The 22,888-nt window shown below is 46.2% G+C and overlaps 1 protein-coding gene and 1 non-coding gene across 11 annotated transcripts in view; one reads left to right on the top strand and one right to left on the bottom strand.

Moving 5' to 3' along the window:
* Slc39a14 (solute carrier family 39 member 14) overlaps positions 1–14,354 on the top strand; it is a 42,181-nt gene extending 27,827 nt beyond the window's left edge. For 4 of the 10 annotated variants that reach the window (XM_087216838.1, XM_004848300.3, XM_021261242.2 and 1 more), the window contains 7 exons: positions 611–797; positions 1,712–1,881; positions 5,954–6,076; positions 6,788–6,976; positions 7,062–7,269; positions 7,894–8,078; positions 10,694–14,354. In XM_087216838.1, the coding sequence (XP_087072964.1) occupies positions 611–797; positions 1,712–1,881; positions 5,954–6,076; positions 6,788–6,976; positions 7,062–7,269; positions 7,894–8,078; positions 10,694–10,840 (1,209 nt within the window). In that variant the 3' untranslated portion in view covers positions 10,841–14,354. Of the gene's footprint in view, positions 1–610; positions 798–1,711; positions 1,882–3,815; positions 3,986–5,953; positions 6,077–6,787; positions 6,977–7,061; positions 7,270–7,893; positions 8,079–10,693 lie in introns of all 10 variants that reach the window. The other 6 variants (XM_087216837.1, XM_004848301.3, XM_087216839.1 and 3 more) reach the window with 3 other exon arrangements.
* Positions 14,355–21,696: 7,342 nt separating this feature from the next.
* LOC147826893 (small Cajal body-specific RNA 17) lies at positions 21,697–21,836 on the bottom strand. Its single transcript, XR_015453403.1, has one exon.
* Between the last annotated feature and the right edge of the window lie 1,052 nt (positions 21,837–22,888).

The raw sequence follows: 22,888 nt of genomic DNA, 5'->3' as shown, positions 1-22,888 counted from the left end.
GTATAATTAGTAAAACTTCAGCATTTCCTAGGAACGGTATGTGAGAGCCGCTTGCCAGTGAAATAAATACCTCCCAAAGTGGCTGGGTGCTCGCATCCGCTGGCCAGCTGGGACTTGCCCAGTGGCTGGCACTGAATCTTCAGATTTTCCTTTCCCTACCTCTGTCAACACATCTTCAGCCTAGTGGTTAAGGGTAGCCCTACCCCTACAAATGCCAGCGCCCAAGGAGACTCTGGAATCTGCATTTTCACATAGCAGCTCCCTGGCAATTGAGATGGGCACCCAGATTTGGTATCTAGATGAAGCTTGTATCTTCAGCTATGCAAATAGAGCTCATTTTCCTGAAACCACACCCTGGTCACCATGATTGGAATCTGGTTGTTCCTAAAACTTCTCCCAGTAACCACTTACAGATGCATTTGTAACCTCCCAGGGTGGCTGACTGCTGAGATCACTGGCCAGGTTTTCAAGTTTAGGCGCTTCCTTAGGGATGAGTCTCTAGATCTCTTGAGCTTTGCCATTTCCATCTTCTTTATCTCTGTAAAGGACAAATAGCAGGGGGAACCATGGGCTTTGCAGTGTCATGGCTCTCTCGCCCATCTTGTTCCAGTGCTTTAGTTCTCGAGACCTCTTCGCTGCCCACAATTTCAGCAACCAGTCGAGGGTTGGGAGGAATGAGTTCCAGGAGTTCTGCCCCACCATCCTGCAGCAGCTGGATTCCCGGGCCTGCTTGGCTGAGAACCAAGAGAATGAGGAGAATGAGCAGACAGAGGAGGGGAAGCCAAGTGCCATCGAAGGTGAGCGAAGAGAAGAGCCGGGGTCACCGAGTAACAGGCACTGGTTGTTACATTGTGTTCACACAACTGCTTTGCCACATTGCTAGAGCCTGGTGAGCATGGCTGGTGAGTGCTCAGAGGGTTGGACTTTGGTTTTTTGTTCTTGTTTTTGTTTGAGGGGGACTAGGAATTGAACCCCGGACCTTTGTACTGAGTAATATCCCCAGCCCCTAAGCTTTTTTTTTGAGTCACTGTCTCTGAGTTGCTAGTCTAGTCTGGACTTTGACTTGTGATCCTCCTGCAACAGCCTCCCAGAGTGCTGGGATTATAGACATGCACCACCACACCTGGCTGCCTACTTTTTATTTTGGTTTTGTTAAACCATGAGGGGCCCAACTTTTTTTTGAGACAAGGTCTCTCACTGTGTATTTCAGGCTTGTCTTGAACTCTCTATGTAGCCCAGACTTGCCTTGAATTTGTGGTGATCTTCCTGGCTCAGGCTCATAAATTTCTGGGATTATAGGCATGTGCCACCACAGCCAGTTCTATCCTTTAAGACCTCACTTGGTCCACTTGCTCCAGCCAGTGTGCTCACCTGTCTCTGAGCAACACCACACGACTCTGTAGACCCGACTGTCCTGATGTTCCTAGCACCAGCACATGCTACCTGATCTGGCACGTTGTGCTGTGTTATGTCTCATACTGTCCCCACTGTCATGTTTTAACATGTATTCAATCTTTCATGTGATCCTTCAGTCCCCATCTGAAAGGTAAGTGACCCGACAGCTTTTTCTGAGGCTCCTCCGAAGCTCCATGCTAAAGGCGGCCCCACAGGGCTGGTGGGTCTCTGCTCACCTGGTCACCCTGGTCACCCTGTGTTCAGAGTGGCCCAGCCCTTAGTAATGGAGGCCCCTTCTGTTCTTGTTCCTCCACAGTGTGGGGCTTTGGTTTCCTCAGTGTCTCGCTGATTAACCTGGCCTCTCTCCTGGGAGTCCTCGTCGTGCCGTGCACAGAACGAGCATTTTTCCGCCGGGTGCTCGCTTACTTCATCGCCCTGTCAATTGGAACGCTGCTCTCTAACGCGCTCTTCCAGCTCATCCCAGAGGTGCAGTAGACAGATGTGCGCCGAGCCCCCTGGCTGAGGTCCCCTCCCCTGTGCACTAAGGCACCTGGCGACTGCCAACTGAAACACAAACCGACTCTCATATCAAAGGGCACTGATGACTTCTCCCTTGGGATTTCAGGGGCCTTTCTCTCTCTCCTCGGCCACTCGGGTTGCTCTGACCTCTTCAGATGATGTGGATGCAAGGGTCTTAGCATTTGTCTCCAGCTGGGGATCTCTCAGTCACTCCTAGGGCTCCCAAGGGACAGTGCCGCTGATGGGCACGTAGCATGCCCTCTGTTTTGAGGGAAACCCTGGTGTCTGTCTGTGGATGCCAGTGGATTATCCATCTTGAATGCAGTGGGAGGAAACTAGATGCATAGAATGGCCTAAAAATAAGGTGATCCTTACTTTTAAGCAAGCCATCTTTTGTGGCTTTCAGAGCAGAACTAGAACAAAGACCATTTGACAAGAACAAACAAAGTTGAAAATACAAAACAAACTGGCTGTGGTGGTGCATAGGTGTAATCTCAGCACTCTGAGAATCTGAGGCAGGAGGATCACAAGTTCCAGCCCAGCCTGGGCAACTTAGTGACTTAGTGAGACCCGATCTCAAGATAAAAAAAGGCTGGGGGTGTATCTCAGTGTGAAGGCCCTGAGTTCAACCCCCAGTGTTGGAAAACAGAAAAAGAAATAAAAGGGGCAGGAATCCTTGGTACCTTGCATCTTGACCTTCTTCTGAGAGAACTGACTTCCTGGGACCCTTCCTTGACTGTTATAAAATGTCTGGTAATTTTGTTTTTAATTGTCATGGCTGCGGAGCTATAAAAATAAGGCCCAAGTTGACAGCCTGTCTACAATTTCCTCTTGGGCAGGAATGCTGCTATGGGGGGCAGGGGTGCAGGTAACGTGTGGACACCTGGCCAACCAGGAGTGATGGAGCTGCCTTACATAAAGAGCCCACGTCAGCAGCTTCCCCTCTCTTCGCAACTGAAAGATGGACCCAGAAAAGATGCCACGTGGGCTTTCATTCCTCGCCTGGCCTAGCCCTCCTTCATAATGAGAGAAGCAGTGATTTAAGGGTAACCACGTTGCTGCCATCTCAAAATTCCACATGGATAGCAAGCACTTCCCAGGGGAGGCCTCATCTTGGGCTATTTTTTCAGCTCCAGAAATTGAATTTGCAATTTTTTAAAGACTGAAATGATATGTCTCATTGCTTGTTGGAATGGAAGTCCCCATGTCTCACCTTGGCCTGGGCCTGTCCTGCCCTTTGGGCCTGGACTCTCCGCCCAGAGTGGGTCCCATGAGGAAATGCCATGGACATGTTGTTTTGTGATGAGGTGATCTTGGAACTCTCTTCTCTATGCTTGAGCCCCTCTCAAAAAGCAAATGGAAGCAAACAAAAATAACTGAAGTTCAGAAATGACCCTCTGGTCCTCGGGTCTTGTTCTCTGCACATCTGGCTTTGTTGTCTTGCACACACCACCTGCAGGTCATGTCATCTGTGCTTCTGTGACACAGATTGGATGCACAAGCAAACCGGGCAGCATAATGAACAATCTCTTTCCATTTGCTTTTGTGTCCTATTAAAAAGAACCCTTGGGCCCAGAGTTTGTAATGGGCCTGGGCATATCTCAGATGTGTGACAAGGGCAGCCCATCCTACCTGCCGGTCACACCAGCTGGCAGGTGTAACTCAGGCCACTAAAGGCAACAGGGGCAGTAGTCACAGGGTTCCAAGGCCACCCCAAATGCCTCCTTATTTCTTCTGTGCTGATTGAAGGAAATTTCATCGCATTTGAATCACTAATAAATTTTCTATTTCTCTCTCCCTCCCTACTTGTACTTTGCCTCTTGCCTCCCCCCTCTCCTCTCCTCTCCATCTTCCTCCCCTAAATGGTGGTTGCCCCCTCCTTGTCCTGGGTGGGCTGGCAGTGTGGGGATACGGTCTCCTTTGTGTCACCGTCATCTCCCTCTGCTCCCTCATGGGGGCCAGCGTGGTGCCCTTCATGAAGAAGACCTTTTACAAGAGGCTGCTGCTCTACTTCATAGCTCTGGCGATTGGAACCCTCTACTCCAACGCCCTCTTCCAGCTCATCCCCGAGGTATGGCAAGCCAGAAAGCTCACCCCCAGAGCAGCCTGTCTGCCGGGGCCAGTGGCCAGTGGGAGGACCCTCTATTCACACGGCGGGCACAGGGAGGAGCATTCAGGGTCTGTCCTTGAAAAAGTGAAGCCAGGACTCAGGCATGAGCTAGGCAGGGCCACACAGCATAGGTTTGAGAGCCAGGTTCAAATCCTCGCTCCTTATCTCCAGGTTCTGCAGCTTGGGGCAAGCCCCCTCGCCTTGCTGCTTCTATTCCCCCGTGTGAAATGAGGGAGACAGTAGGATCAACCTCAAGACAACAAAATGAGTTAATGTTTGTAAAATGCCTGCTGTCTGGAAAGTGCTATAGGTGCTGAGTGAAAAGAATAGGGTAGCGAGGTCACTTTCTGGCTCTCAGAGTGGGGCTTTTGCTGCAGACAAATATAAATACCGCCAGAATCCATGGGTCCCAGTATGGATTGGGGGGCCAAGGCAATCTGAACAGAACAGTCTGGGCTCGCATACATCAACCGCACCCTTGCCCCTTGCCCAGGTTCTTGAGAATATTTTCCACCAAACAGAGGGAGCGGAGTGTCTGTAAAGTTTGGCCATCAGCCCCGGAGGCGCTTTGTCTGATTGGGTGCAATTTTGTGGGTAGACCCATTAATTATAATGAGCATCAGACAGAGCACTTTAGGTGGCCTGGCAGGCCCGGGCAAAGCAGAAAGATGGCTCCATGTGCTTCTCAGAGCGCTAGGTGTTTTCCACAATGCTATTTTGTATTCTTGTGGGATCAACACCACTAAGTACTTTTTTTTTTTGCTCACTCGATTCTGACCTGCAGAAAGGGAGCTGCTCCTGAGGCCTGGGTTCCATGTCCTATGCCCCCACCCAAGCCAAATAACCAGGTGCTGCCATCCTTGCAGGCCTGTGTGCAGGGGTGTTAGTTGTCTCTTTGCAAATCACTTCTCCCTAAGAAGAGCCAGCTTTCCTGAAGAGTTGACCTGAGCTGACCTGAGAGTGTTGAATCTGGCCACCGTGTAGGCCTCTTAGAAAGGGTCATGATTGAATTTGGTCCTTTTTAAACCTTTAAAAGGATGAGCACTCACCTTTTAAGCAGCCCAGAGTTCCCCTGGGTTAGATTCATCTTCTACTGGTGACCTGTTCCTGGAGGGCTGGAGTTTTTGCAAAGCCTGTTTCCATAAATCAGGAGCTGAACCTAGAATAGATTTCTGGTTTCCAGTCCTTCACAGTGGATTTTCCCCCCTTCCTTAATAAGAGAAGCTTTCAACACCCTCCTCCAGCGTTTTTATTTTTAAAGACACGGGGTCTTGCTGTGTTATCCAAGGTGGCCTCAGGCAGTTCTCCTGCATCAATCTCCCAAGTAGCTGGGGTTACAGATGGACATTGCCGTGCCTGCTTCCAGAGCCACCAAGGATTGACGCACACAGGGACATAGCCTGCTTTCTCAGCCTTGAGGTCCCTGTAAGGTCCGTGGCCAGGGAGATGCTGCAGTTCTTACTGTTTAACTGAAGGATGGAGCTCCCTTTTTAGAAAGCATAATTGCACTGCTTCCCATTGTGTTTACAGGCAGAAAAGCCAGGGCTGCTAGATGAGATGAAAATAAAAAGTCCTCTCCTTAAGTGTGGAATTCACCCTCAGGGTGCTTTTGTAGCTTAGCACTGAGAAAAATCAAATTAAGATGGAGTCCTCATTAAAAGCAGAGAGCCGTATCCACAGCTGTTCTTCTAAGTTTCAAGTCCTAAATATGGTGTGTCTTTTGCATCAGAAGAGAAGCAAGAGGGAACCTGGCAGGAGCAGTGACGTCACATCCGGGAGCATCAGGATTAGATTGTGCTGGCGAGAGTTTGGGCAGGCAGCAGAGTTATTCCAGGACATCACTTTCCTGGAGTCAAGGAAGTAGTTGAGACATGTGAGGGAACCAGTGAAGGTTTTTCTTCAACTGATTTTATTTTCCTGGGTCCACAGGCTTTTGGTTTCAACCCTCTGGAAGATTATTATGTCTCCAAGTCTGCAGTGGTGTTTGGGGGATTCTACCTTTTCTTTTTTACAGAGAAGATCTTGAAGATGCTTCTTAAGCAGAAAAACGAGGTGAGACCTCATTGTTAGTAAAGAATTAAGTAGTTAAACACCTGTCTCAAAAAGTATCAGTGTGTTTCCTCTCAATGTTGTGTCACCGATAGAGCTGACGGGACACAGCTTCCTGTCACATAGTAGAAACCACAGATGTCACGAGGAGGTCGTCCCATTTCATCTGGTGAGGATGTTGGCTGGGGCTGGAACCTATCTCCGCTGATGAGCCCTTAACCAGTAGCTGCACCTGTCCCCTTTGCTTTGTTCCAACATCTCCTGTGTGTGCACTTGTATCTTCTGATGGTAGGCAAGGGCTTGTTAGCAGGCATCATTGAGTATGAGGTAAGGCAGCAGAGACTGGGACTGACCTGCCTTAGTGTGGTTCCAGAGAAATGGCCTCAGGGCTGGGCACGATGTTGTTCCCTGCACAGCTGCTGAGTTGGATGCAAGTGACCATTGCACAGGAAGAGCTCTCTGTACTCAGCAGGGCCACCTTGCTTCCATGAGAGTGTCCTCGGGGACAGCTTTGGTTCCTAACACCCAGTCCTTTCCTGCATGCTCGGCGCTGCTGTGCATGCACCTTGCCCACGTTTCTGGGTGGCCTGCTCTGGTTTTCTTTTGTGCAGGAATGAGGCCTCCCCGAGCCTGGAGCTCTCATTCCATCAGGTGTTCCACTGGGCTAGTGGTTTCGGTGGGTGTTGTGCTGACGCCTCCCTGTCATCCTTCCAGCACCATCATGGACATAACCACTTTGCCTCAGAGACGCTTCCTTCCAAGAAGGACCAGGAGGAGGGCGTGATGGAGAAGCTGCAGAATGGGGACCTGGACCACATGATTCCTCAGGCCTGCAGCAGCGAGCTGGATGGCAGGACTCCCAGCATGGACGAGAAGGTCATTGTGGGCTCGCTGTCTGTGCAGGTCAGGGGCTGCCACTGCCTGGGGAGCCTGGGCCACCTTGAAAGGCACACGGTCCACCCTGTGCCCTCTGCATACTTTCTCACAGGACCTGCAGGCTTCGCAGAGCACCTGCTACTGGCTGAAAGGTGTGCGCTACTCTGATATCGGCACCTTGGCCTGGATGATCACGCTGAGCGATGGCCTGCATAACTTCATCGATGGCCTGGCCATCGGTGCCTCCTTCACCGTGTCTGTTTTCCAAGGCATCAGCACCTCGGTGGCCATCCTTTGTGAGGAGTTCCCACACGAGCTGGGTAAGCGTGCAGCCCCGAGACGTCCACATGGCCCGGCCCACCCATTGTCCTGTGGTTAAGGGAGAACCAGGGCTGAAGAGGACTTAATCACTTGCCAAGTGCTCAGTACAGGCGGTGACATGAAGCCTGCTAATCTTCCAAAGCTGGGATGGATGCTCGAAGTCTGGCAGGTGGATGAGGATGAAGTAGCTGAGCCAGGGCTTAGGAGTGTAAAAAGCCAGGACGCTGGAGGCTCACAGGCCACTCAAGATTAAATCTTATGCTTGCCATATTTTGGCTTGTAACTTTGGGCAAATTTCCTAACTTTTCTTTCTCTCAGTTTCATCTCCTGAAAGTATCTTTTATTGCAGTCGCAAGCAAGGAGCTCCTTTTAGTTCACTATCAGACAGGAAAAGATAGGCCACTGCTATTTGGTCATCTTCCTTCAGAATCTCGTAACTTATTTTGTCTGTAGGCTGTGAGGAAGCAGCCAGCATGGCAGATGGACACAGTGCCTAAAGAGGAAACTGAAGAAGGGACCCTGGTGTTGTCCTGTCAGTCTTGAGTCTGGGGCATCTTGCTATTTTCCACGGCATAAGCAGTCTGTCTTCTGACCCAACATCCTTCCCCTCCGTGTCCCTCTAGGCGACTTCGTCATCCTGCTCAACGCCGGCATGAGTATCCAGCAGGCCCTCTTCTTCAACTTCCTCTCTGCCTGCTGCTGCTACGTAGGCCTGGCCTTTGGCATCCTGGCAGGCAGCCACTTCTCCGCCAACTGGATTTTTGCTCTGGCTGGAGGAATGTTCCTGTATATTGCTCTAGCTGATATGGTAAGTCTGCTAACGTTTATGCCGCGTAGGCCAAACTGGGTGGATTACTAAATTCATGGACAGGATAACTAAGAGGACATTGGTTTTTTAATTTTGTTTGTTTGTTCTCTCTTTTTTATTTTGAGGCAAGCCCTCGCTAAGTCCCTGAGTTGCCCAGGCTGGGCTTGAACTTGGAATCTTCCTGCCTCAGCCTCCCTCAATGATGGGATCACAGGCATGTGCCACTGCATACAGCAGATAATTTGTTGTTGTTGTTTTTTTTGGTACCAGGTATCGAACTGAGGTCCTTGCGCTTGCAAGGCAGGCAGCAGAACCACTGAGCTAAATCCCTGGCTCAGTTAATTTGGTTTTAAAAACATCTTTATTATTTTTATTTTTTATTTTTTTCTGGTACCGGGGATCAAACTCAGGACCTTGCACTTGTTAGGTAGGTGAGGTCCCACTGAGCTAAATCCCCAGCCCAATAACATTTTTATTGAAGTATCTTTTGCATATCTCACATTTTACCTATTTCAGACGCACTGTTTAAGGGTTCTTAAGGAGGTATTTGTTTTGGGGTTTGGTTTGTAGGTTCATTTGTTTGTTGTTTTGAGACAGGGTCTTGCTAAGTTGCCCACACTAGCCTGGACTGATCCTCTTGCCTCAGCATCTTAGTAGCTGGGATTGCAAGTACACACCAGCATGCCTGGCCAGGATGTCAGATTTTAAAAGGCAAAAATTTGTTTCTGTTTGCATGTCATTAAAGAAAATGATGCTATCTGATCTAGGGTCCGTACTTAAATATGGTAGAACAGGTATACGGAGATGAATAAAAAGAGGGAAGGAAAATATGAGGGAGAGAAGGAAAGAAAATTACTCATCATTTTTCTGCCCCAAAATAACAATAACAGCACATTAATTTGTTTCTCTTTCGTCTCGGAGAATTGTGTCTGTTTTTAAATAATGATAATCACACTGAATATGGAATTTTATGTTCTGATTTCTTTTTAAATAATATATATTTTTCCATGTTGCATACTTTTTGCAAATATCCTTTTCCGTGATACTACTAATTGATAAGACATTATAGATATACCTTAGTTTCAGAACTAGAATTGCTGGTTTTAGGCTTTTCCTTTTTTTTCTCCTTTTCCTTTTTTTGGGGGATCGGATCTTATTATGTAACCAAGCCAGCCATAAACTCATGATCCTCCTGCCTCAGCCTCTTTAGTGCTAGGATTACAGGCGTGTGCCATACATCTGGTTCTGGCTTTAGGCCTTTGATAGCTTTTCAGAAGAGCTTAATCTTCTGTTAACAGCAGAATCTGAAACTGTATCCTACCCTGTGTCCCTACCATGGATATGAACCATCTAAGGATTTTGAATTCTCAACCTATCTATCTGGTTGGACCTTTTGTATAACTAAGAAGGTTGACTCCTTTCCTTATTTGTTGCCATGATGTGGTCTTTGGCCTGTTTGAATTATTTTTCGTTATACAGTATATCTTCATATATAACTGGGCCTGGTGCCCATTCCTGTAATCCCAGCACTCAGGAGGCTGAGGCAGGAGGATCGCCATGAGTTTGAGGGCAGCCTGGGCTACATAGTGAGTTCAAGGCCAGCCTGAACTACATGGCAAGACCTTGCCTCAAAAAAATAAAACATATATCCCCTCTATACTATATACAGAAAATGCTTTGCTATATATATTTTTCAGTTCTACATATCCTTAGAAATAACTTTTTTTGAAGGGTTGGTTTTAGGGGGTGGTTCTTGATTTTGGCTTTGGCTTTTTGAGTTAGGATCTTGTTGTGTAGCCTAGGCTGGGGTTGAGCTTGCAGTGATCCTCCTCTGCCTCATGCTCCCAAGTGCTCGGGTTACAGATGTGCACCTCCACACTTGGCTGTGGAAATAACTTTTTTTTTTTTGGTACCAGGGATGGAACTCGGGTCCTTGCACTTGCGCAGCAGGCAGGGAAACCACTGAGCTAAATCCCCAGCCCATACGTAATGTTTACAATTCTTTTTTTTCTTTTTGGTACCAGGAATCAAACTCGGGACCTTGTGTTTTCGAGGCAGGCGGCAGAACCACTGAGCTAAATCCCTGGCCCGGAAATAATATTTTTGATGAGTTGCTTAGAGCACTGGGCCTCCACACAGCCTCCTCCAGGGAAACATTTTAGATTCCCTCCTCTGACAGAAGCCTGCCTCATGGTTAGAACATGTCTTCAGCATCGCTTGATGATCTGAGTGGTCATTTGCCTCACTGGCCCAGCAGCACAAGGCTTTGAATCACAGCTACTTTGTGTCTCCATTCTTAGTCCCTAGACACAGTTGCTTAGTTTCCCAAACAGACAGCAACAATATCTTGGTAGTAAAAAGATCTCTCCAAGTGTTTTTAGAGTTTAGTCCACATTGAACACATCCAGTGCCTCAGGGTGCCCAGTACTTTGTTCGACTGGTATAGTTATCAAGTCGAGGTAGCTGCCTGGGAGAACAGTGTTGTACTCAAGTTCCAGCTTCTGTGACTGCTCCTTTTCTCCATTGACTGATTGGCAGTATTGTGTGCTCGCCAAAGTGCCTGGCTTCCAAGTTTTAGAAGGAGCCTCAGCTCTTGCTTTTCTCTTCCTCCTCAGTTCCCTGAGATGAACGAGGTCTGCCAGGAGGACGAAAGGAAAGGCACCATCCTAGTGTCCTTCGTCATCCAGAACCTGGGCCTCCTGACTGGCTTCACCATCATGCTGCTCCTCACCATGTACTCGGGGCAGATCCAGATCGGGTAGGGCCCTGTGGGGCCACTGACATCACAAGTCAGGCCCCAGGCTGCTTTCCCTGCCTGAGGACTCACCCTCTGTGTGGCACACAGAAGAGGCAGCTCTGTAAAAACTGCCTCAGACCATCTGCCTGCATTCAGATGTCAGATGTTTCAAGATGTCACTGTGTCCTAGAAAGCAAGCCGTCCAGTAGCCACTCTCTAGGTAGTGCCTCGCCCCTTTCCTTCCCCCTTCCTCATGGGCACGCTGGAACCTGAATGTCGCACACAGGACAAGCCTCTCCCTTTCCTCTCTGGTTACTCTGATCTCTCTTGGAAGCAACACTGTGAGATTTGGCATCTTTGACCTTGCAGTGTAAAAATAGAGGCAGCTGTCAGAGCCTGGGTAGAAACATCTGCAGGTGAATTCATCCTTGGGGGCCCCTGAATTGAAATTGCATCCTGGACCTCAAGGTGCCCCTTTTGATTTGATTCTCCTATTCCAAAGAAAGGGCAGAGCACAGGCATCCATCCCACCAATCTTTCAGAATCTGTTCCGTTCCTATTAATATTCTCAGAGAACTAAAACTCATAGCAGGTGAATAGGGCAAGAGGCAGGGACCATCCTGAGTGACAGGACGTAGAACCAATCACGTGGGACCTGTCAGGGTGCTCACTTGGTCCCACCGGGATGCTGGATGTTGCTCTTGTCCAACCCTGCTGTCTCCTGGTTGTCTGGCTGAGCCAGTGTAGGGGTCAGCTGCCCAGGCCACCTCCTCTGTCATGTTAACACTAAGTGGGAGGGGTAGGAGCTCTGCAAGAAAAGAAATGGTTTTGCTGATTCCCAGCTCTCTTCTTCTAAGAGACTTTAGCTGCCTCTCTAGAAGCACATTTTGAGCACATTTCAGATGTTTATGTGGCAAGCATGGTGGCACACACCTGTAATCCCAGTACTGCTAAGGCTGAGGCAGGCAGGTTGCTGTGAATTAGAGGTCAGTCCAGGCTACATAATGAGTTCAAGGCCAGCCTGAACTAGATAGTGAGACTCTGTCTCAAAAAACAAAAACAATAACAAGAAAATGTTTGTATTAGAGGGGAGACTGCACAGATTCACTGCCCCAATCAAGACTTCTCCTGCAGACTGGCAAGCTTACTTGCAGAGTAAAAGTGCGGTTGTTAATGCTTTACCATGGTGACCAAGGGAAATCAGTAAAGGCATCAGTGCTGGCCAAGTGGAGGACCTGCTAATTACATAAACACGAGTGTGAATACTAGAGGGCTCTAGACTGTGAGGTCAGAAACTCACGACTTGGCCTTGGGGTGCTGCAGACGTTGTTGCTGCATGTGGGGTTTAGCGCCGCTCTGGATGACACGTCCTGGTATGAATTGTTCTAATCCTCTCCAGAAAGTGGATGGTGTGCTTGTCCCTAACACTACAGGCCAGCCGAGGGCGCTGTGGAGCTCCTGCCTCAGAACTCTGGCTTCAAGGGGAGCTGATCTCCAGGTTCACTAGGTGAATTGCTTTACTATTATCATATTGATAATGCAAGACTCTTTAGCCACTCTAGGGAGCCAGTCTCCCCAGAAGCCTTAGTGCTGCCCACAGTCACAGCCCGGGGGCCGTGTTTGTCTGCAGGACAGACAAGAGCACAGGTTTATCGCCAATGCCTGAGGTTTTCTGTTCTTAGGCAGAAAAACTGTCCACTCTCAGTGATTCCAAGCAGCATCTATTTTGTTTTTTCTTGGGAAACAGCCCTCAAACCAGGAATCTTCCTGAAAAGAGCACAAGCTGCTCAGCTTCCCCCTGATCTTGCTTATGACTTGGCTGGACTTAAGAACAGGCTGAAGGAGGAGGAACTTCAGCCGTCGGGATTCTAGATCGAATGTCAGGACCAACTCCTGGTAGGGTTAGGGTCCAGTTTTACCAAAGAACCAGTTCCTTGGATGTTGGAATATAACTTTATTTTAGCATCGTATCTGTTGATATTGTTTTAAGAGTGCTTCTTTGTCTTTTCTGTTTTATAATTCTCAAAGTGCTTTCAGTAGCTAGGAGAAAATGACACAATTTTTGATTCAGGTGGGTGTAGCTCAGTGGTAGAGTGCTTGCCTTGCATGTGCAGGGCCCTGGCTTCCCTCTTCAGCACTGCAAAAACACAAAAAAGCGAGAAAGAAAGAAAAATTAAGACTCTGAAAGATTTTGTCTTATTTCACTCATATTAATGTATTAAATTTTTAATTTTAGCATTCCCTGTATAGATCCTATCATTCCTTACAAAATATTCTTTGTCACTGGGCGTGATGGCGCACAACTGTAATTCCAGCACTCTGGGAGGCTGAGGCAGGAAGATCACAAGTGTGAGCCCAGCCTGGGCAACTTAGTGAGTCCTGTCTCACAATAAAAATAAATAAAAAGGGCTGGGGATATAGCTCAGTGTGAAGGCTTTGGGTTCAATCCTCAGTACTACTGAGAAACAAAACAAAACAAAAAAATCCTTTTTCTGGGGTAGAATACTGACTTAGAGTTCATGAGTTTCTAAGGTTAAGAGAGGAGCTTAGAGACCTAATCTTGAATAAAATGAAAATCAGATATGAACTAATCCTCTTCAAAGGCATTGGTGCAGGTTCAGCCCCCTTTGGATCTTAGGAGGGAGGGGTCTGTTGCCATTGGCAAGACTCGACTCCTGAGCTGACAACATGATTTCTTTTTGACGTTTAAGAGTTGAATTTGCTGTTTTAAGCATTTGTACATATTAGAAATCTCCAGGGTAGTGAGTTCAGAGGGCTTTTCTCCCCTGAGTAGCTTCTTCAGCCTCTCTCCAGACAGACCAGCTCCTATTCACGTCAGCAAGGAAGTGTCACACACAGGAGCTGGAAGCCAGGGACAGGGTTCTGCTGCTTCTCGCCTTGCTCTTTGTCCTTGCCTCCAAAGGTGTTCTGTGTCTAGTGTCAGCTGGGGGCCATTCTGCAATGGTCCTTCACTCTGAGTTTCAAAAAGACTTCTAAGCTAGGGGCGGTGGTGGACACCTGTAATCCCAGCAGCTTGGGATGCTGAGTCAGGAGGATTGCAAGTTCAAGCCCGGACTGGGCAACTTAGCAAGACTCTTGTCTTAAAACATAAAAGGCACTGGGGATACAACTCAGTGATAGAGCACCCCTGGATTTGATCCCCAGTACTACCAAAAAATAAAATCTCTAGGGGCCGGGGATTTAGCTCTGGTTCCACCGCCTGCCTCGAAAGTGCAAGGTCCGGAGTTCAATCCCTGGTACCAAAAAAAATCTCTGGGTAGCCTAAGATCTATTTTTAGTAAGTTCTTTTCCAAAGAGATGATAGTGTGCTGGAAATCTGCTTTATTAGAAAAAAATCTGATTTTTGCAATAGAGAGAGGTTTGTTTTTCATATTTCCCTTTACAGTTCTGCAGTTCCATCACAGTATTATTTTAAATAACTCAGGTGTTATAAGAAGAATTAGAAAAGAAGATAACTTATGTGGACTGTAAATGTTTTATTTGTAAGGTTCTATAAATAAAGCTATATTCTGTAATTATTGAGAATCCGCTTGTGTGATCCTTTTAGCAATAACATTGTGGATGTAATGAAGATTATTTAACACAGGGTGGCGATGTTGCCTTGCTTTAAAAAGTATGCTCAGCACCTGCTAAGCAGAAAGAATGAATGAAAAGGCCTAATGAAAGGCCCGCTTTCTGGGCTTGTGAGCTTTCTTGTCATGGTGAGGATTTTGTTTGTTTTCTTGACCTGGTCCACTTTTATTTAGAAACGTAAATTTCAGGGCCAGGGATTTAGCTCAGTGGTGCCGCGCCTGCCTTGCAAGCTCAAGGTCCTAAGTTCAATCCCCGGTACCAAAAAAAAAAAAAAAAGACAAAACATAAAGTTCAAAGAGGTGAATTTGAGGCCCTCATGGAATAGAAGTAAACAGGCCATTGCGAAGATGAAAACCTTGACCTCAGCCTTCGCTTTGGAATACTCTTAACCAGCTAAGCCATTGAGGATATTTTTGGTGGGAGGTGAAACACTAAAATTTGAAAGGTGTTACAAACTAGTTCCCTTCTTCTGAACCATTGCTTCTGTACACTACCATTTGGTGATGCTTAAATCTGATTTGGACAAAATGCATTCTGAGACATAACAGACTATATATAGACACAAAGCTTTTGACTTAGGGAAAAACAAAATGCCTACATATCTGAAGAGTTTGTGCTCCTCAGAATTCAGTAGGAAATGCTAGCCTGCTGAAGAGCAAAAGTTCGAATCCTCATAGAAGTGTACCCCTCTGCTCCTAGAATAAACAAGTATATTCTAAGGGGCCGGGGATTTAGCTCTGGTTCCGCCACCTGCCTCGCAAGTGCGAGGACCCAAGTTCGATCCCCAGTACAAAAGAAAAACCAAAAAAACTTTAAAACAAGTATATTTTAGTCATGGTGCATGGCTCTTTTAGTTTGTGTGTGTGTGTGTGTGTGTGGGGTACCGGATCAAACTCAGGACTTTGAGCTTGGGAGGCAGGCGCAGCGACCCTGAGCTAAATCCCTGGCTCGATGACATTTTTATAGTAGAGGGGGAAAGTAGGTTGGGAAAGAGCCCAAGGTTCTCATCAGCCTTCAGCCTTCAGCCTTCATGTTAAGAGCGTCTTTCCTTCCAACATCATAGCTTCTTGTCAGATGTTTATTCAGGGTTTATTTTAAATGAAGGAAGGAAGGGAGTTGACAGATTGTCCTTCCTGTATGACAGCAATCTTTGACCCTTGTAGCAGGTGGGATTCCAAACTGGTAGCATCAATTATAGTTAAGGGATAACCCAGAAGTGCTCAAACCCTGGCAATCGTAAGCCAAGAAACAGGTCTTTTTTCCACTAAGCTCTGGATGTTTTGTTTGTTTTTGTTTTCTATGTCTGTGGTTTTCTTATAGATCTTTCAAAAAAAAAAAAAAGTTTCCATGCATGGGTGTGCATGCCTGTAATCCCAGCAGAAAAATCACAGGTTCAAGGCTAGCCTGGCAACTTAGCAAAACCCCATCTCAGAAAAAGGCTGGAGGCCTAGCTCAGGGAAGTGGCCTAGTATGTCTAAGGCTATAGAGTTGATCCCAGTACCACAAAAACAAAAGACAAAACAGGTTTCCACTGGGTGTGGTGCACACCTGAATCCCAGCACTCAGGCTGAGGCAGGGAGACACTGCAAGTTCAAGGCCAGCCTGGGCCTACACGGTTCAAGACCAGCTTAACCTACACAGTGACAACCCGTCTGAACCAAACCAAACCAAGTTTTCACAACAGGTAACGTGAAGCTATCCATTGGTTTCTTCGTGGAGGCCCCTAACAAGATAACTTTTGATGAAGTAATTCTGAGTGAAATGCTCTCTGAATATTTGTCTTCCTGCATTGGGCTAACATTTTAAATGGCTCGACCTCTAACACCCAAGCTAGTTAATTAGAGAATCCTGAAAGCATGGTGCCAACCTTGTGGGTTTTAAGAAAAACAGTTGAGCGAAAAAAGGGAATGCTGTTCTGCTAAAATGAAGTTGGTCTTTAGGGATCCAGGGAAGAAGAAATCTTTTTGATCTTGAGGATCTTCCTAGAGTGGGAGAGTCTTTCAAGTGCCCTGTTCCCTATAACTTCTTGAGGTTAACAAAACAAGCGCTTTTGAAGCTGTTTGCTGTGTCTTGTAGACCTGACCTTTAGGAAGAGATACCGCCACTCACACAGCTCATAGTAATTTAACGCCAGATAATGCCGTAGCGTTCGAACCACTTCTTGAAAGTGAGCCAGAAAGAGTTGAGAGTTAGATTTTCCTTTCCCAGAAAAGCTCATTTTTGAAAAAATGAGATACTGACTTTTCCACATTGATGTTGTAACTACATATTCTAACTGGAAAGGCAAGAAAACTCTAAACAGATTCCCCAACATCTTCGTTTGGCTTTAAGGTATATTCATTCCTATTTTTGTTTTGTTTGGTACTGGGGAAACGAACTCAGGATCTTGCGCTTGCGAGGCAGGCGCTGGAACCACTGAGCTAAATACCCGGCCCTTCATTCCTATTTTTGTACTTGCTTGTATGCTCTACTTAGCCAAGTAGAAAATTATTTTGTTTTCCTTAATTTGTATATTAACATTTAATTAAAAAGCAGGCTGACAAGTATTGATAGACTATCTTGACCTAGATATGGGTAGTATGTTTATACTGAAAATTTTAATTTGGGGCTGGGTGTGTAGCTCAGTGGTAGAGCACTTGCTCAGCACCACACAAACACACACAACCCCAAACCCTGACACCTAGCAGATGCTTATAAGCTACCTTAAATGAGAAAGTCCTCAGAAAAGTGTTTACGTTTGTTGACTGTTGAACAAATCAAGATAGGCAAAGACCAATGCAAACCTTCCCCAGAGTTCTGGATTCTTCCATGTCATCAGCAGAAAGAGTTCAGAATTTTGAATCCGAAAGAGTGGATTTATGGTTGGGTGTGGTGGTGCGCATCTGTAATCTCAACACTCAGGAGACAGGATTGCCATGAGTTCAATGCCAGCCTGGGCTACATAGTGAGATCAAGGCCAGCCTGAACTACATAGTGAGACCTTTACTGATTATCTGTGTAATCTTTAATAATATGTTTAACCTGCCTGCACCTCCACATCTTTATATATGAAGTGGGAATTATAAGTTTTACATTACCTATCTCTATGTGTAATAAGAACTAAATATGTGAGAAAGTGCTTTATTAAAACTGTGTACTAGTAGTAATTAACATTTCGTTGTGTGGATTCTTTTGAGAATCTGAAAACATTTCCCATGTCCCAGAGCACATAACCATATACTCGGAAACCTTCATTTCATTTACTGGTTTGAGCAGAATAGAGAGAGGAGAAAGTGATCTCTTGAAAATGCTGTGCCTCAAATTAACAATACCCAGTCTAGATAAGGACAAGATGATATTCATTCATCCAACAAAATGATGGGTTCCCATTTGGTGCCAGGCACAGTGTGGCATGGCAAGGGACAAGAAGGGTGGACAAAGGCCTCCTGTTCAGGAGCCAAGGCAGGGCCGGGGATTTAGCTCAGTGGTTTCACCGCCTGCTTCGGAAGCCCAAGGACCTGAGTTCGATCCCTGGTACCAAAAAAAAAAAAAAAAAAAAGGAGCCAAGGCAAACAGAAACAAGTCTCACAGAATGATCCCCATAGGGTAAGGAGGGAGAGGACCAGTGGACTGGTGTCTTTAGCTGCAGGGGTTCAGGAATGGCCTGAGCAGACAATATTCAAGTTGAGCCTCAGCCCTGCAACAATCTAGAAGAACGTTCAAGCCCAAGGGTCAGCAGATTCAAGAGCTGTGTTTGAGGTCAGTGTGTAAATCAGTGTGCTCAGCATAAATAAGCCCAGGCTGTCCCATGTGCTGGGGGAAGGGCTCAGAGCTCAGAGGAGACAGAGTCACATGTCTGGAAAGGGGAAGGCATTTGAGAATTTTAAGCAGCTTTATGCTTTTTTGCTTTTAGAAGGACCTGCTATACAGAAAACAGACAGTAGGGGGAGCAGGTTGACAAGATACCGTACAGTGTGGGAAGGAAAGGGGTCCTTGATTCTGGTTTTGGCCTATGCATCTTGGTGAAAAAATTCTATTCCAACACAGGCGTGGTGGTCCATTCCTGTAATCCCAGCACTTGGAAGGCTGAAGCAGGAGGATCGCCAGAAGTTCAAGGCTAGACTGAACTACAAAGGAAGACCCTGTCTCAAAAGAAAAACAAAAATTTCTATTCCCGACAGTATTGTATTATCTCGTGACTGCCACTATTTTCTCCTGCTTGCTTTGTGATGATGTAAACAAGGGGATGGTGGCAGACAAAGCCAGAATCCTATCCTTACTCCAATTCTCTCCTGAATGACCCAGGATCACACACCACTGAGGGGTCTGTATTCTACCTGCAAAAGATGGCCTGAATGTCAGCCTGTAAATATGCATCACCAGTCAGCTGAACTTTCATTGGTGGTTTGTTTTGTTTTGTTTTGTTTCTAACAAGCACATAAAAAAGATTCTTCACTTGAAATCAGGTAGGGTGTTGCTTTAGGCCATGTTTTTTTGGTTTTGTTTTTTTGGTACCAGGGATCGAACTCGGGTCGTTGTGCTTTCGAGGCAGGGAGTGGAACCACTGAGCTAAATCCCCAGCCCTAGGCCATGTTTTTTGTTTACTTGTTTTTGCCATGCTGGGGACTGAACCCAGAACTTCACACAAGCTTTCTAGCACCAAGCTCCAGTTCTAGGGCCATCTTTTTCTAATTACAATATATAAATACATATTCTTATCTGAACTTGATAATTATTTTACATCAAGATGGGATATCCATGCCAAGGTAATTAATCAAAACTAAAGCTGGGGGCTGGGGATTTAGCTCAGTGGTTCCACCTCCTGCTTTGCAAGCACAAAGTCCCAAGTTCAATCCCTGGTACCAAAAAAACCCCCAAAAAACAACAAAAAAACTAAAGCTGGGCATGGTCATGCACACCTGTAAACTCAGCACTCAGGAGGCTGAGGCAGGATGATAGCTATGAGTTTGAGGCCAGTTTGGGCTACACAGTGAGTTCAAGGCCAGCCCAAACTACATAGCAGGACCATATCTCAAAAACAACAATAAAAAAGAATCTTAATTGTACTTGTAGAAGGCATGAATAAGATATAGTATATGATGTCCATACAATATATGTTACTAAAAAAAATATGTAAGCCAGGAATAGTGGTGCACACCTGTAATCCCAGCACTCTGGGAGGCTGAGGCAGGAAGACTCCAACCCAGGCAATTTAGCAGTTTAGCAAGACCTGTCTCAAAATAAAAAACAAAGGACTGAAATGTAGTTCAGTGTGGAGATCCTAAATTTAATCCCCAGTACTGTTAAAAAAAAGTTTATGTAGTACCTTGTATATAAAATTGGACAGTATGCACTACAAAATACCTTTTGTTCTGTGCAGCTATTTTAGAAATCTTTCTCCTGCCCCTGACCTTATACCCCTATCCTGAGGATAGAATCCAGGGCCTTCACACTGAGCTGAAACCCAGCCCTTTATTTTTTGATTTGAAACAAGGTCTCACTAAGTTGCCAAGGCTGGGTTCAAACTTGTGATCTGCCCCAGCCTCCCCAAGAGCTGAGATAACAGGGAGGGACAACGGTGCCCAGTTTAGAAATCCTTATTTTACTCTAGTTTAAAAATAGTCTCCAGTTCTCTTGCCTGCATTTAACCCAGAAGTTTAATATTTAATGGCTTCATATAAATAGAAACCGAAGCCAGGTTACTTTTATGCAACAGTGCAAACAAGATTCCCTCGACTTTTGTTAAATTAAAAGCGTTCATTATTTCTCAGAGGAGCTAGCTGCTCATTAATCAAGATTTATTAAGTGCTTGGGGAGTTTCACAGGGAATACACCAACTCTCACAGCCCTGTGTGATGGAAACCAGATCTGAAACAATTAGTGGACAAACCAGTTAAACATGAATGTTGGTAATTTCAATTATTTATGTCAATTCTGACGAACACAGGAAATTTGCTTTGTTTTGTTGTGGTACTGGGGATTGAATTCAGGGGCTTTGCACTGACCTACATCCTCAGCCCTTTTTCATTTCATTTTGTTTCATTTTATTTTATTTTGAGACAGAATCTCGCTAAATTGCCCAGGCTGGGCTCAAAGTTGTGGTCCCTCCTGCCTCAGCCTCCCAGAGTGCTGGGATTACAGATGTGTACCACCATGCCCAGCTCATTTTCTGTTTTTGTTTTTTTTTTGGTACTGGGGATTGAACTTGGGTCCTTGCGCTTGCGCAGCAGGCGGTGAAACCACTGAGCTAAATACCCGCCCCCATCATTTTCTGTTATTATTATTTTTATTTTAATGTTTATGGTGCTGGGTGTGGAGCCTAGGGCTTTGCACATGCTAGGCAAGTGCCTTACTACAGAGCTACATCCTCAGACTCCTTTTATTACTTTGTGCTTAAGAAGTTCTTACCTGAGTTCACTGAGTTGGCTTTTGGGGGGGGGGGGGGATAGGGTCTCACTATGCAGTTCAGGCTGATCTTGAACTCACGGTGATCCTTCTGCTTCAGCCTCCTGAGGGCTGGGATTACAGGTGTGGGTCACCACGCCCAGTTTTTATTTTTGTTTCTTGGGATTGCTGGGGATCAAGCCCAGGGCCTCATGAATGCAAGGCAAGCACTCTTCCAGTGAGGCCCAGCCCAGCCCCAGTGAGTTGGTTTGGCTCTGAGAAATGCACACTTGAAGGGAGGAGGTCTACCGGCCTCGAGGAGGGCTAGGATTCCCACAATTACCCAAGTAGGATGAATTCTGCAATTCATTTCAATATATTTCTTTTATGTATTTCATGTAACCTCTCATATTTGGGGATATGGGGATTAAAACCAGGGAGAACTGAACTATACCCACAGCCCTTTTTATTGTTTTATTTTGAGTCTTGCTAAATTGCTCAGGCTGGCTTTGAAATAGGGATTCTCCTGTGCTAGCCTCCCAAGCAGCTGGGATTATAGGCCTTAGCCACTATGCCAGGCCTCATGTAACCCCTTCTTCACAAGGGCGAAATCTTTCGTCTTGCTTTCTTGTTATGTAGTTCTGGCCTTGAACTCACGATGTAGTCCAGGCTGGCCTCAAACTGTGGCAATCCTTCTGCCTCAGCCTCCCCATTGCTGGGGTTATAAGCGTGCACCACCACGCCTGGCTTTTTTTCTCTTTTAGCTCGCCCAGCCTCAGTCTGTCTGGATCACCATCCAGCACTGGTCCCAAAACACACGTTGCTCAGGGCTCAAGTCTTCGCAGGGCTCACTGCAGCGCCAGGAGCCTTTCCACACCTCCTGCCAACCTGGCCTCACCTGCTTGTCCTCCACTGCACATTTCCCCTCAGGTCCCCTGGCCGCGCTCCGCCTGCCCAGTTTTCATAATCCTCTCAGGCTCCAGCGAGAGAGGCACCGCCCACCGCAGGGCCTGGTCACGTGAGGGAAACACTGCGGGCCCCAGGCTGCGGACGGAGCCTGGAGAGCCCTGTCCTGTTTCCCTCCGCGCTGAAGTCAGGCTGTCAGGAAACCTGGCCCGTCTCCCGCTAAGCGACCTAGACCTCCACCCTCGCATCACTACATGCGAATTATACCTCTGTAAGCTTGATTTTCTTTTTAGATTTTCATAAATTTTAGTATAAATGGAGTGAATTTTACATTGCTCATCTGCATTCACATACATATAGACAGATGTTTAAAAGAAAATATCTGTTGCAGGGTTTTTGTTTTTTGTTTGTTTTGGTACAGGGTCCTTGTGAAGCAGGTGGTGGCACCACTGAGCTAAATCCCTGGCCCTAGTTTTCTTTTTTAAATAAATTTTATTCTATCCCATTCCCCCCCGAATCCCCCTCCCCTCCCTATGTACAAAAGCTTTGTTTCTATTTTTTCCTTCTATCGTCACTTTTTTTCTTGTCCCTTCCTTCCTTTCTCCCTCCCTCCTCCTCTGTTCCCCTTCTCATTTGAACACTTGCTTCCCATTTCCCATCATCCATTATACATCTCAGTCCTTATTTCCACTTTCAGTTTCTCACACCAGAGAAACAATGCAGTATTGAAACCCCTGTGTCTGATTTATTTTACTTAGGAGTGTGGTCTCAAGGTCCATCCATTTAGCTATAAATGCCTGAAGCTCATCCTTCTTTATGGCAGAGTAGTACTCCATTGAATAAAAAAACCCTCATCTTCTTTATCCACTCGTCAGTTGATGGGCATTTGGGCTGTTTCCAAGATTTAACTATTACACACTGTGCCTCTATAAACATGGGTGTGCATGTATTGCTGTGATATGACACTTAATTCTTTCGGATACCTAGAAGAGGTATAGCTGGGTCAAATAAAACCTCTAGTTTTAGTTTTTTGATGAATCTCCACACTGATTTCCACAGTGGTTTCACAAGTCTACACTCCCACCAACAGTAGAGAAGGGTTTTATTTTCCCCACAGCCCCGCCAGCATTTTTTATTGGTTGATTTCATGATAGCAGCCATTCTTTCTGGAGTGAGATGGCATCTCAGTGTTGTTTTAATTTTCATCTCT

Source organism: Heterocephalus glaber, unplaced genomic scaffold, assembly GCF_053883595.1.
Source record: "Heterocephalus glaber isolate CG9 unplaced genomic scaffold, H.glaber_assembly_v1.0 deba00001460, whole genome shotgun sequence".
NCBI classification, from domain to species: domain Eukaryota; kingdom Metazoa; phylum Chordata; class Mammalia; order Rodentia; family Bathyergidae; genus Heterocephalus; species Heterocephalus glaber.
Note: the sequence above shows the minus strand (reverse complement) of the source record. Positions and strands in the feature narration are given on the sequence as shown.